Source organism: Cheilinus undulatus, linkage group 3, assembly GCF_018320785.1.
Source record: "Cheilinus undulatus linkage group 3, ASM1832078v1, whole genome shotgun sequence".
NCBI lineage: Eukaryota > Metazoa > Chordata > Actinopteri > Labriformes > Labridae > Cheilinus > Cheilinus undulatus.
In genome coordinates, this window is record NC_054867.1 from 27107161 (window position 1) to 27122616 (window position 15456).

General features: G+C 39.9%; 1 protein-coding gene across 1 annotated transcript in view; it reads left to right on the forward strand.

The window, feature by feature from the left end:
- The window catches only part of LOC121504520 (low-density lipoprotein receptor-related protein 1-like), a 167294-nt gene that overhangs the window by 97118 nt on the left and 54720 nt on the right, over window positions 1–15456 (forward strand). The window contains exons 11-24 of the mRNA XM_041779358.1: window positions 133–369; window positions 712–892; window positions 1904–2126; window positions 2763–2952; window positions 3090–3215; window positions 3972–4112; window positions 4586–4711; window positions 4793–4909; window positions 5037–5117; window positions 6023–6190; window positions 7584–7766; window positions 7846–8043; window positions 8179–8424; window positions 12705–12902. Of these exons, the coding sequence (XP_041635292.1) occupies window positions 133–369; window positions 712–892; window positions 1904–2126; window positions 2763–2952; window positions 3090–3215; window positions 3972–4112; window positions 4586–4711; window positions 4793–4909; window positions 5037–5117; window positions 6023–6190; window positions 7584–7766; window positions 7846–8043; window positions 8179–8424; window positions 12705–12902 (2415 nt within the window). The remainder of the gene's footprint in view (window positions 1–132; window positions 370–711; window positions 893–1903; window positions 2127–2762; window positions 2953–3089; window positions 3216–3971; window positions 4113–4585; window positions 4712–4792; window positions 4910–5036; window positions 5118–6022; window positions 6191–7583; window positions 7767–7845; window positions 8044–8178; window positions 8425–12704; window positions 12903–15456) is intronic.

Below are 15456 nucleotides of genomic sequence, written 5' to 3' on the forward strand. Positions count from 1 at the left end.
TGAGTCAGCATCAAGGTTTTTGATTCTTTGTCAACAAAATGGGGTTAGTGTTAATTCCCCCAGCACACATAAATTTAGGTCCAACTTACAGTATTTTTCCAGTGATTTCTTGTTTCTTCTTTTTTTTTGCAGAGCCCGAACACGAACTCTTCCTGGTGTATGGTAAAGGTCGCCCGGGGGTCATCAGGGGAATGGATTTGAATGCCAAGGTGCCAGATGAATACATGATCCCCATTGAGAATTTGATGAACCCCAGAGCTCTGGACTTTCATGCTGAGAGCGAGTTTATTTACTTTGCTGATGCCACCAGCTACATTATCGGCCGACAGAAGATTGATGGAACAGAGAGGGATACCATAGTGAAGGAAGGTAGGCTGATAATGGATAATCAGCTATGCAGAAACAAAAGTGCAACATCAGGAAAGAAAATTCTGTATAAGGGCTATGGTTTGAGCAATAATTTAATAATATGTAATCATGTGCAATAATTAATCATACAAGATTTTTAAACAGGTTTACTTGGGGCGATAATCAATTATAGGCCATGCAATGATTTTCTGAGCTTTTAAATCTTTTCCCTTATATATCCACAAGATTACATAATGACAATATAGCTGAAAAAATCTTAATGTACTGTATGCTACAGTAGAAGTTATTCTATATGAGATTTTTGCTCCATTAAGGATTCTCAAAAGCAGTGCTTTCTCTCAGGAATACACACCGTAGAGGGCATAGCCGTAGACTGGATGGCCGACAATTTATACTGGACTGATGACGGCCCCAAGAAAACCATCAGCGTGGCTCGACTGGAAAAGGCTTCACAGACCCGTAAAACTCTCATTGAGGGGAAAATGACTCACCCTCGTGCCATCGTTGTGGATCCTGTGAACGGGTAAAGCAGACAAAGAGGGGGGAGAGTGATGTAGTTAAATTTTTTCATCCTGAGATGATGCATGAAGGTAGCTAAAAAGATCGAGTGTAAGAGCTGCATAGCCCAGGTAAAGATTTAGGGAGCTGTTAAAATTATGTAAAATTCGAGAGGCCTGTTTGCTTTGAGGGATTACAATGAGGGCCATTTCCTCTGGTCATCTGTCTGCTCTTTTTGCCTGACAGCTGCACTTATCTCCTGCGTCTGAGCTGTTCATTGGTTTTATTATTAACCGTTTCAAGTGGTGTTTTCAATATCCTTCACAATTTCCTACATTTTTTTTTTTTTTTTGTAATTTTTGTTGACTCCTATCACATCCCTTTTTATTCCACATACCACACAGCACTTACTAAAGCATATGGAGAATTGTACCTATTTAATGATAGATTTCCTCCACAGCCTCTTTCAAACCATGTCAAATAGCTCTTAATCTTGCTCTGTATGGGCACGTCTTATTGATCTGACCTCACAGGCTCTCTCGAGAAAAAAACACGCTCATAAGCGCACACACTATTTGGATTGTTAGTGACAGGGTGATGTGTGTCCACACACTTCCCAGGGGAAAGGCACTCGCCTCCACTAATGCCTGTAATCAGTCAGGCTCAGGGAGAAGAGTGAGGAGGAGGAGAAATCTGCAGAAAAGAAAGAAGAAGGGAATATGAAATGTCAATGCTAATGCCAGTCATCTTGCAGTTCGGGGGATTGTGTCTAGTTTGGCTGAATATTTCTGACAGCTGAGGCTCACAGGCTGAGATCAGTGGAGAAGATTGACAGGTATTTAAGTACCTGGTTTGCCTGTGGGTTATCAGCTAAGGAGAACTGTTGAGCTACGTGGATGCTCTGAGTGTTTGTGCTTTAGGGTAACTATATAAAATGCTACTGCTTCTGTTATTGCCTAGAGATTCTGCAGGATGACTGGACATATTTTTCCATCAAATGCCAGTTAAGATTAATGTCCCCTTTGTGTGCCCTCAGGTGGATGTACTGGACGGACTGGGAGGAAGACCCTAAGGAGAGTAAAAGGGGCAAAATCGAGCGGGCTTGGATGGATGGCTCAAACAGAAACATCTTCTTGACCAGTAAAACGGTGCTGTGGCCCAATGGTCTGAGTCTTGATATCCCACAGGGAATCCTCTACTGGGTGGACGCTTACTATGACCGCATTGAGATGGTCTACCTCAACAGCTCAGAGCGCAAGGTCAGCACTTACTTGCCATCACTGGGATTATTTTACTGCAGTATACAGGACGGGAATAGAGGCAGGGGATTATTTTGACAGGGTCTGACGTGTGCTGAGGGAGCTCATAAGGAATGTGTTTTAAAGCAGTGGAGGGCTGTGTGTGGTCCATCACTCTGCAGGCTTAAGCCTTTTTAATACAACTCAATCCTTTGGCAATTTGTTGTTTTAACTGGTTTGCATGCTGGTTTTATTTTGGCAGGGTTTTACACTTTTAAAATGTTTAATAAGGTGGCTGGTGTTTATCATTTTATTTGGTGAGTTTAACATTTTTACACACATACTGAAGAGGGTCATTTTTAGCCATATACAGTAGATTTATCATCTGTTTGTAAAGCTATAGCTGAAGCTTCAAATGGCTTTAATTGAGTCTAGCATTCCTGTTTTTTGGTCTAATGTATTAAGATTTTTTAACATTAATAACTGAAATGTTAAGTGAAAAAAGAAAACAAATTACACATCACATTTTATCTTCTATTGAATATTTCTGTCTTGGTTTGCATGAACACACCTTGAGCTGTGTTTCTGGGCACAGAGCACTGCAGTCTGTTTCTGAAGCATATTTTACCATTTATGCTGCATTTCTCACATCACCAGACTGTGTACGAGGGTCAGGAGCTGAACCACGCCTTTGGACTCTGCCACTATAAACACTTCTTGTTCTGGAACGAGTATCGTAGCGGCAGCATTTACAAGCTGGACACTACCACTGGCACCGCCACTCTGCTACGCAATGAGAGACCACCCATCTTTGAAATCCGCATGTATGACCCACAACAGCAACAAGGTACAAGACATCGTTTTCCATCCATCCATCTGTTAATGTTCATCAAGAAACAATCACTATAAATACAGTGAATGAGGCCTTATTACTGTTTAGTTGTGTTTGGGTTACCCTTAACACATCTGTACACATTTCCACAGGCTCGAATGCATGTCGTGTGTACAACGGAGGCTGCAGCAGTCTGTGCCTGGCCATACCGGGAGGACGACAGTGCGCCTGTGCAGAAGACCAAATACTAGACCCGGCAGACAACACCAGCTGCAAAGGTGAGTGCAAATGTGGATGCTCTCTGTTAGCATGTGAGTGTGAGACTAAGGGGATCTTTCTCATGGCTCTTAATTTTCTCCACATCAAGCTTTTATTTCTGCTGTGTTGGAGAGAATGAGTCAGGCTGTATGACTGTGACGGTGTGTTTCCTTTGAAGTGTCCAACAAAAAAGGGTGAATAAATAAGGGTTGCCAAAATAACAAAAGCAGCTGTGTTATGTAATGCAGTCTGGTTAAAATCCTTGTAGTCAATGTTACATTTCCTTCCTTCTAAACTATGGTACCTTTAAAAAAATCATGTACTTTTACATTTACATGTATAGAATTTTAAATATGTAATGTATTTGTAAATATGTATAAACAAGTGACTCGAACCTTAGGTTATCAATATTTAGTTTGTTCATCATAAAGATTATTGTGTTCTGTTTTGTTACTTGAGAAATAAGATAATAAGATAACCACCTCTGAAACAGTTTCAGTCAGATCAGCCTGCTCTGTGCATTTTGCTATTTTTGATTTATTTGTTAAAGGACTATGAACTATTAAGATGAGTTCCCTCAAGAGGAGAAGAATTGGATCATATGCCAGGGTGTCATATTTATGGTGCCTTACATTATGGTTTGGTGTCATAGAGGCTTTTATGGTATGGTATGGTATTCAAACTCCTGCTGTATTTATTTACTCAAAACTGTTTTCTGTCTCTCTCTCTTTCTTTTTCCTTCTCTTTTTCTTTTCTTTCCTTTACTCCTTCCACAGCCAACCCATCCTATGTGCCCCCTCCTCAATGTCAGCCTGGGGAGTTTGCTTGCAAGAACAACCGCTGCATCCAGGAACGCTGGAAGTGCGATGGAGACAATGACTGTCTGGACAACAGCGACGAGGCTCCTGAGCTGTGCCGTGAGTTACGCAAACACACTCAAACACCTCATCTCATCCAACAATTTATAAAAAAGAAGCTTCTCCTGCTGTTTTTACTGAGTCATATGATCTCTGGCCGTCTGAATTTAACTGTGTGGTGATGCCAGAATGAAATTAGAGAGCAAAATCCAGTGAGTGTGCATTTGTACCATCTAATTTTGTGTATATGTGAGCACGTGGGACAGGAGTGTGTGTTTGTGCAATGAGGAAAAGTACCACTGTCTGTGGATCTGGAAAAGCTGTGCAAGTGCTGTCTGTGGTTTAAGTGCAGACATGCTCCTGTCCCAGACAAAATAAAAACCCATCCAGAAAGAAAAATTCAAACAAGCTTACAATTTGTTACGATTTGCAATCACATCCCTCCACGTTCTTGCCTTTTCTTTTCCAGTATAACTTTACCTCTATTGTTAGGTTTCTTTTCTGTTTTTCAGTATATTCTGTCTTCTCCTCAGACCAGCACACCTGTCCCACGGACAGATTTAAGTGCAAGAATAACCGCTGCATCCCCCTGCGCTGGCTGTGTGATGGGGACAATGACTGTGGGAATGATGAGGATGAATCAAACACCACCTGTTCAGGTAAATAAATACACAAACATACCCACAGTGCCACTTCTTGTTATGCTTTTCTAATTCTATCTTCTGTTTTTGTCTTTTCAGCTCGTACCTGCCCGCCTAATCAGTACTCGTGCGCTAGTGGGCGATGCATCCCTATTTCCTGGACGTGTGACCTTGATGATGACTGCGGGGATCGCTCTGATGAACCAGCCTCCTGCGGTAAGTCAACTTGATCTTTTAGTCATGGTTTAGATGATTTATAGATGTTGAAACAGTTATTTTGAAATTAAGAGTAGATTTAAGAGGCATAAGCAATAACATGTCTGAACTCTTGTTTTATCCACAGCGTATCCCACGTGTTTCCCCCTCACCCAATTCACCTGCAACAACGGCCGCTGTATCAACATAAACTGGCGATGTGATAATGGTTAGTACCTGCTCTTTCTTCTGTCCTCTTCTCTTTTTGTGTTTCTGCTTGCCTTTATCACAGTTTGCTGTGCATGTTAAGCACACTTTTCTTTTTTGTCACCTTGTTGTTGCGTGTTTTATCCTTCTTGTCTTGTCGTTTTGTGTTGTTGGTTTTTGTTGTCCCGTGTTGTTCGGTTTGCCCACTCTGCATTCTTCCATTGGTTATGTCTTTCAGAAAAGGATTGTGGGGACGGCTCTGATGAGTTGAATTGTCCAAACCTGACCGGTTAGTGCATAGATCAACATGCACCAAAACAAGCCTTGATGCTAGCCGAGCTGTAGGAGCATCCTGATAGGCTGGTTCATAAAGAGTTAGGACTGCTTCACTGCTAATCGAACATGGACACAAGCTGAGGCCAAAAGTGCTGCCATTAATTTACTGTAGGCTGGCTGCAAGAGGGATTGAAGCTAATTTACATTTAATTAAATGTAAATGCTTTATTAAAGGAAATTCATGGAGAGACTCACAGTGTAGATGTTGTGTAAGCAATCAAAGCTTGAATGAGGCAAAGAAGTTTAACCACAGGACAGATTTTCCTGTCCAGAGTGAAAATTAACTACTTAAAAAAATGCTAAAGTAATCCATTAGATTGTGTTTGACATCAGTATGGGTGTAAAGTGCTTATGATGCTCTGCTGCCAAGCTCAATGTATCAGCACTCGGTACATTCCCTCATGGTGCATGGTGTGATCTATGCAGTTTCTGCCATTATTTACCCTCTCATATTCTGTTTCATTTGTATTCCATTGTTTTCACTGTCTCTGTGTTATGCTGTCTGAATATTTAAATATTTTTGTTCCCTTTGAGGCAGCAGGCGCCTCATAATGTGAGAGTGAGTGTTGTTTCACTGTGTTTGTTTTTCAGATAACGACTGTGGGGACAACAGTGATGAGGCAGGCTGTAGTCACTCATGCTCCAGCGCTCAATTTAAATGTAACAGCGGCCGCTGTATACCGGATTACTGGACCTGTGATGGAGATAATGACTGTGGGGACTACAGCGATGAGACCCACGCTAACTGCACCAATCAGGGTGAGTGTTAAACTAAGAATCAGGTGGGGTTTTCTACACCAAATGAAAACTTTTCACTGAAGCAGATTATAGTATATAAGAAAGATGAAAATGTTTTATCCAGCTTGCAGCTGTTTCTCTGATTTTTATAAGGCTCCAACAAAAGTCACCTTTTTTTCTTCTCCAAATAACAATATCCAAAGAGGTATTCAGGGGTGGCATGGGCCCTCCTTAAAATCTGATGGGCCATTCTTGTTGCCGCCCAAAAATCTGTAACTACTATTTTCAAAATTAGATAAAATATGTTATATAGAATAAGTGATTGCATGAATATTAAAGTGACCTAATTCAACAGCGGTCCAGCCAATTGGTGCTAGTAGACTGACTATAGCGAAATGAGGATCACCTGAGTGCAGTGAACGTGTCTCAAGAAACCTGTGTCTGGAAGGCTCAGTCATTGGTTAATCAGTATTCCTTGCCAACATTACACCATGCCAACAAAAGAACTCTCCAAGCAACTCAGAAAAAAAGTTATTGGGAACTATAATCCAGGGGATGGATACAAAAAATCAAAGCTACATCCACCAGAGCTAAATCAATCATCAAGAAATGGAAGGAATATGGCATATGTGCAAATCTGTGTAGATCAGGCCATCCTCACGTTCTTTTGTAATTTCATTCAGAACACAATGTGTATATCTTGAAGTAAGATCTGAGAAATAAATGTCAACATTATCTGGTGTGGTTTAAAGGGGCAGTAAACAATTACCTTTCCTATTGCATGTAATAACAAAAGCATTATTTACTTTAATGCTTAAGGCTACTCTTGACCAAAAAAGGAAGGACTTACATTTTGATATTTGCATTATTTACAGAGTATAGCTGTGGCTGTTTTTATCTTGCTGGATGGCTACATCTCTGCTCTGTTGTGTTATTTGTTCCCTGAAGTGCACCAGGCACTACAAACATGGTTGTGTTTACATTTTAGTCAGTGGATTTAATAGGGCTCTGTTCCCTATTAGTCACACTGACATAAACCGCTCTCATGGGTACAACACGAACACCTAATACATCTCTTTTAGAGAGTGATATTTATAACTGCTGTCTTTTAAATTAAGATACATGATTTAAATAAACCTAATTATGATTTTAGATGAGTCATTCTTTGGTTAAGAGCATTATATAGAGAAGATGAGTCATTTATATTTGTGTTGGGGATTGAAACAATGATGCTGTGTGAATGCATACTCTCCTTCCTGTTGCTAACACTTGTTGCCATCTAGGTTTCTAACAGACATCTCATTAGTTTTGCGTCTTTTTGTTGCACAGTGCTGTGTGTCATGATGTGATTAATTCAGACAGGGACTGGGAACAATGTCATTTTCGAGCCTGATGCAGCTCTCTCTCTCTGCAGCCACCCGTCCCCCTGGAGGCTGTCACACAGATGAATTTCAGTGTCGAATGGACGGCCTGTGCATCCCTCTGCGCTGGCGCTGTGACGGGGACACTGACTGCATGGACCTGAGTGATGAGAAGAACTGTGAGGGCGTGACGCACATGTGCGATCCAGCCGTCAAGTTCGGCTGCAGGGACTCAGGTGAGGATACCACACTTTGAGTTTATAAAAGTTACTTAGAGTCAGTTAAAGTAATTATTAAACTGCCGTCTGTCCGCAGCTCGCTGCATCAGCAAAGCCTGGGTTTGCGACGGCGACAGTGACTGTGAGGATAACTCTGATGAGGACAACTGTGAGGCGCTGGTGTGTAAGCTGTCCCACCATGTTTGTGCCAATGATTCCACCATCTGCCTGCCTGCAGAGAAACTTTGCGATGGCACTGATGACTGCCCAGATGGCTCCGATGAGAAACTCTGTGGTAAGAGACTACAGAGCACAGGCTGGGCTTTAGTGCAGGGAACGCCAAAAACAGCAAGCAAATGTCTGCATCTAAAATCAAAGCCAAATAGATCTTTGTATCGATCCCCTGTTTCTGATGTTTTCTGTTTTGCAGACCTGTGCTCACTGGACAATGGTGACTGCAGCCATAACTGCACAGTGGCCCCTGGTGAGGGGGTGATCTGTTCTTGTCCACTGGGCATGGAGTTAGGTGCTGACAACAAGACCTGTCAGATCCAGAGCTTCTGCGCAAAACACCTGAAATGCAGTCAGCGCTGCGAACAGGACAAGTTCAGTGTGAAATGTTCCTGTTATGAGGGCTGGGAGCTAGAGCCTGACATGGAGAATTGCAAAAGCACAGGTAAGGAAAGGAGAAAAACGCATGAGAAAGAAAAATGGATGAAAATGGAAATTCAATGTAGAATTTTTACATTTGATTGACGCTGGTGCTGCAGTAATGGAGGAAGCTTGAGAAGTGGCTGGGCTCTGGGCTTTGTCAGAGTTCAAGGCTGCAGAATCAAGAAGTGTGGTGTGGGATTGGGATCAAGCAGAGGAGAGACTGCCCAAGCAGGAAACCGTGTGGTTGGAGTAGGCTCTCTGCGCCAAAATGTGATACTCCTTTGTACAATAGACAGAGCAGTGCAGACAGGAACAGAGGAAGCGCTTAAATACCCTTCAAACAAGAAAATGATGGAGGAATATGGTTCATAAAGGAAACATGAAAGACCTGGGAAATGTTTTCTGGCTGTTATTATTATTTTATGAGAGGTAAGAATCAGAAATATAAAATAAAAAGCAATGAGCAGATATTGTCTCCGTCATAGTCAGCTGGAGGGCGGAGAATAAAAAAAGAAAGTGCTCCATCACATTGAATCTTAGTATCAACATACAGTTTATCATTTTCTGCCTGCAGCTACCAGCCAATAAGACACAATAATGAATGATCATGTGCTTCACTGCCAGGTCTTAGGGACCAGCACTGTCATTCATCCTGCTGCCTGTCTGTCTGGCTGCCTGTTAGCTCGTGATAACTCCTGTCTTATTTACACTGTGTTTTAATTACTGCGGATTAGAACCGCTTTGAACACAGTGCCTTCCTCACTGGGCTGCAGTGGAGCGTGGATGTGAGGGCTTTCCACGCAGTGAAGCAGAGCTGTTCTGCAGTATTTTGAGTAATAATCAATGGTGACTAAGCCCAGGATTTTAACCCTTTACCACTCAGTCACCAGTCATGGACAGTAACAAAGTAAATCTGCTGAATACTGTACTTAAAGACATTTTTGACAATACTACATTTGAGGAGGAGTATTTTTCTTGTAGCTTCCTACATTTCTATGGATGCTCTTGCTACTCACTACCTTAGCTTTGAAGTCAGTTTATGTTTCTTTTTTCTTTTTTCAAAATTCAAATCCAAAAGACAGTAAACTTTCATATTGGAATCCTGCATGCAGTTTTTCCTGGGTGTGAATTGCCAAGGGAACAGGGGAGATTTCCCCCTTCTCTTTCTGATTCCTCCCTCTCTGACAATGAATTTTAGTACCTGTTGGAGATGCGTTTTATCCCTGCTTCTACATAGACCTTAAACAGCCAGTTCTATGTCCGTCATGGTGGAAGGTCAGCTCTCACTGCACGATTAAATCGTTTATTCCAAATAATGAATAATCAGGTCTTATGAGCTCACACCACAGTCCTATGATCCAGACTATACAAGTGAAATCAAGAAGTACTGTGACAAATGGCTGTAAAGTTTACTTTGAAAAGTCCCTTTCATTTCTATTTCAGTTATCTCAGCACGGCTAAAATACAAATATACACATCTCACACATATACATACTATCTAAACACTAGCAGCTCATTAATAAGAAATGTTCCTCTCAGCTATAGTGAATGGAATTCTAGCTTATTAGTGATCCAGATCACACCAATAAGAGCCAGCCCTTTTTGCTCCATATCAGATCTTCATCTGTTAATGTTTTATTAAATCAAACAAATTTAGTCGAGTTTTGACCAGTGGTTGATACAAACACATTTATTTTACTGAAATTAACCATTTAATAAAACCATGCAATTCTCAGGATAAACTGCTGAACATCATGTTTGCTAAAAAAAGATTAATTTCACACCTTAAAGCAGCAGGTGCACCTGTAGGTGTGTGGTGCAGAGGGAATATTATCCCCTAATTCTGTTGTGTTTCTAAAAACAAAAGAAAAAACACTTTAAAGGAACTCTTTATTATCAGACAAACTCACTGTATCGGAATAGTTGTATCTCTTATATGTAGATTAAACAAAAAAATCACTCTGAATTTAAATTAGGAAAGCTTTAAATAAAAATTATGATTACCTTACCAGGAGGCAGCAATGCCTTAGTCAGCACTGCACTATGGGTAGTGTGATGTCAGCTTTAGCGGTCCTCTGCCGGAACTCTTTCTATGCATCAGCCACCCATCAAATCTTTAGAGTATGAACATGATCGCACTGTGAGTGAACAGAAAACCATAGACTTTGCTCTCTGTGTAAATCAAAGTGAATGTAGTTATAGAGGCAAAAGACGGTGAGTGGAGCTGATTTTATGGTGTCTGTATTAGTGCCTGCTGAGGGAGAGAGTGTGAGCCTACCACAGTGAGCAGTCCTGGTCATCAACACCCAAACAGCTTTGAGTACAGCTATTCACAAGTCTGATCCTCATCATATCCCAATGTCTGAGTGATCACCTGAATACCTCCCTAATTCATATGGAAATAAACATGGAGCCCAATTCACCTTCAGTAGCCTTTAAATAGAGGAAATAATGATGACATAGACAATCTGTTAACTGACTCTGTTTTTTTCTTTTTGTTGATGCAGAGACTCACCCTATCACAGAGCATTAATAAAGGCGTACTTGTGTGATTCATACCATACAGAGGTATTACCGTAAAATACCAAATAAGGTCCCAGGTCCCAAATAACCACCTGGTCTGCTCAGGGATTGAAACAAATAAATGCCCCAGCTATTATTTGGTATTTTACAGTAATAGCAAGCATTAATCTTGTGAGTCTCTTGTGAGATAAATCCTTAATCAATAAATCCTTTCTGCTAATATCTCTGGACAGCGTGACTCACAAAACACTGAGATTTTTTTATTTTCTTCTCAGGCTCCATGTAACCTGGTTCATATCTTAAATTATAGAATTTAGCCAAGATAGCCTGGTCCTGCTTAACGCCTTGTTTTGGTCTCTTTATAAATAAAAACAAAAAAAATAAATAGGAGTAAAGGTCTGCTCATGTTTGCAATCTCTTGTCATTATTTTGAGTTTTTAAAGGCTATTGAAGGTGAATGGGGCTTGGTGTTTATTTGCATATGAAGAAGGAAAGTGTTCAGGTGATCACTGAGACATGGGATATGATGAGAATCGGACCAGGTGTAAAAGTGGTACTTAAAGCTGTACAGGTGTCAACGGCCAGGACTGCTCATCCAGGTAGGTTCGCCAAAGCTCACCCCCTTCTCTCTCTCCCTCTCTTTCTCTCAGCAGGCACGACAGTAGACATTATAACATCAGCTCCACTTGCTGTCTTTTTGCGTCTGTAACTATATTCACTTTTGATTCACACTGAGAATAAAGTCTTCATGAATTTTATTTGTAATAACAGTGGGACCATGTTCATAATATTAAGATTTGATGGGCGACCAATGAATTGTAATAGTACGGTAGAGGACCACTGAAGCCGGGTGAAGTGACACCACCCAGCGGACTGAAACATGGCCGCCTCCAGTTGAGTTTATAATTGCAATTATTCTTAACATGCCAATATATCTAGTGAGTTTTATTTTTTGATATACATATAAGAGATACAAATAAATATCCCTTAAGATGAACTTATCTTAGCATGTAGGGTTCCTTTTAGAAATTACGGCTCTTGGAATCAGCTTTACTGTTTGCTGAAGATCACAGATATTTCCTGCTCTTCATATATCTCATGATAAGAGGGAAAAGCACATTAGTCTAATGTTGTTATGGTTATTTTAGACGTCTGAAAATTTGCACAGAAAAAAAATCCTGAAATATGGAGAATCATCTCATGGCTCTGCTCTCACTGTAAGAGTGTGAGAAGTCCTGAAACCAAATTATTAAACATGCCAGAAATGCATCAGACGGGTTGGGAGCAGCTTGTCAGGTCATGCTCGTCTGTCGTTTATCTGCCCCTATGAGGCCATATTTATCAAGTCAGCAGCTCTATGTTGCTGCCACTAATAAGGCCTTTTTGATATTAACTTTTCTGTTCTCTAAAGAAAAAACATGTCCTCCCTTCTGTCATTTTTAAACACTTCAGACCCTGGTGTGTCTAAGTAGTGTTAACATATCTGTATAATGTGCATTTGAATGTAAAGCAAATCTAGAGCATGTATTTTTGATTGCACTTATGCAATGTTAAAATACAATGCTTGAAGATTTAAAAAAAAGAAAAGTAACTTTAATATGTCCGTTTTTTCAGAATCAAGTATTCCAGTATTTCCACCTGTCATTATTTTACTAGGTGACTGTGACTTGTATCAGAGTAATGTTTGACTAAGAGTATCTATACTTTGACTCGAGTGATGAAGTTGTGCACTTTGTCCACTGCTTCCAGTCACTTACCTTTCTCTGTTTATTCTCACAGATCCTTTCAAACCCTTTATTATTTTCTCAAACCGCCACGAGATCCGACGCATTGATCTCAATAAAGGAGAATTCAGTGTGCTGGTACCAGGACTGAGAAACACCATCGCCCTGGACTTCCATCTCAGCCAGAGCGCCCTCTACTGGACCGACGTGGTGGAGGATAAGATCTATCGCGGGAAGCTGTCTGAAAACGGAGGTGAGCACAAACACTACATTTCAATGATTCGACAAAGAATTAGTATCCACTTGAAAGCCTAAGTCAAGTCAAAGTTTATTTGTTAGCACATTTAAACAATCACAGTTGACCTAAGTGCTCTACAAGCTTAGAAAAGAATATTCAATTAAAAAAAAGTTTTAAAAAAGCATGTTTAATAAGGACAAAATGTAGCTACAAAATTAAACATTAAACATTGAAATGTCAGGCTCAGATAATATTAAGAATCAACACAAGGAGGGGGGTCTAAGCAATGGCAAAGACTTTGTCTTCTCCAGTTCTGGTTCTTGGAGCATCGAAGAACATCTGATCTATTGACGTTAGTAAAACTCTTAACATGAAATTATGTAAAAATACATTTTTCCTGTGTAGTGGTGACACATATATCTTACTGGCTCATAAACTTGAGATGAAAATGGGTGTTGATTAGAGATCACTCGATCAGTATTTATTTGTATAGCACTTTTCATACAATGCAATGTAGCACAAAGTGCTTTACACACAACAAAAAATGTGAACAAAAAATACATTAGTTCATCCCATCCCATCCCGTCCCGTCCCTCTCCTCACCCACAACCCCCACCCCACCAACATCCCACCCTGTACCCCCACCCTCTTCCCCACTCCATAGTCAATACATTGGCAAATGTGTCATATATAACAAATTCCTTACACACAGGAACGTGCGCACTGAGTAAACGCTATCTTAAAATTCAGAATGAGGAAACGCTGGAGGTTAGGTTAAAATCTTAAAACAAAGTGACGGTAAATTAAATAAAAACAGAATGAGATGATACTCAAATAATACTATAAAAGCAATAAAATATAGCTCAATAAAATTGTGTAAATAAAAACACAAAAGAGAACTTGGTAAAGTTATGATAAGAGGATAAACTACTAAAAAGCAATCCTAAAAATTAAAATATAGTGAGATAAAACCTTAAAGACAGACAAAATTAGGATGATAAACTAGATTTTACTTAAAAGCCAGACTAAAAAGGTAGGTCTTGAGTTTGCTTTTAAAAACATTAACATTACATGAGAGATGAGAGATGAGCTGATCCACTTTTTTCCAGTCCCAATCCAATTCCAATACATATGTAGTGATACTCAATATTAATGCAGATTTTTTCTTAAATCAGAATTAATATTCATATTATTTTGGGTGGTATTATGTGTAAGGTTACACCAAGCTCTCGTAAACTTGAAACAGGATTTCTTATTCAAATACCTCAAATATTTTAAAATGCATAAAAAAATGATTTTGTTCCCAGTAAACTTATATAAACTTGTGCTTCACATAGAAACAGCTGGCAGCAATAAATGTACATTTTTCAGATTAAATATTTAAATCTGCAGTACTCCATAACGACAGCACCCACAACTGTAAACAGCCAACAGAACCACAGGGTTGCTGCAGCAAACTGAATATTTGAAACAAAAATGTTACACTGCAAAGAGTGAAAATGTAGAAATAAATATCTGCAAATTTAAAAACCTCGTCAAATATGTAAAAAAAAGCAATAATTCAGCCTAACAGGATATATCTTGGGACTGTTGCATCACGAAGCAACAGATGTGAAGTTTTCAAACTTAAAAATTGACACAAAAAGCAAGCTTCCACTGAAAACACTATAGTTCCAGATGTGGGCATTCACAATAAAAGCACTTGAGGAAAACAACAACTACAGACCTTTATTGTGAAGGATTTGTCTGAAGTACGACATTTATCATTGATTCAACATTGTGTGTTAACAGTCAGCCACGCTGTCACTCTCTGATCTCGACAAATGCCAAAGCCCACTTCTTTAAATCATCGTGGGCTTAAAACTAGTGAGTCATGGGTTAAAACACCTTTAAATACTTATTTAAGCTGTTGCAATACAAGTCGCTGTGGTTTGTATTAAAGCCACAGACAGGCTGACAGAGTATGATCACATCTTGTGGCTGCTATAACAGAGATTAGACTCAGAGAGGAGAGAACACACCTTTTACCTCATTACTGTGCTTTACATTAATCACGCAGACACATATGGGGGACGTTTGTGTTGCTATCTGACTGCTTTGTTAAGTAAGAGTCAGATATGATGATGAGTGGACCCAGACTGGCTGAAAGAAGGGGAAAATAATGTGAATTTCAAAATTGTGAAAAAGAAATGCTTCCTGTAATGGAGGTTTTCCATTCTTTGTCAACAACACTGACCAAGGCTAAGGGCTGAAACGTGCTTGTCATGGTCTGTACGCAGTATGCAACCACAGCCCAGAGTATCATGGGCAGGGGCAGCATTTCTTGTAGCCAAGAATTACTTGGAACTACTTTTTGGATCCATACCTTTAGAGCGAAGAGAAGACACTAGCTGGGAGTAATTTGATCTGAAGTCTTCAATCCATTCACATGCTCTTCACAGATAAAGCTTATGTCTACATTTGTATTACATTATCATTTAAAAAAGGCAGAGCCATCAGATTAAGTGAAGATAGACACTTGAAGCACTAAACTGGCATTCAGTGTGGCTTTCTACTGAAAATTAAGCCC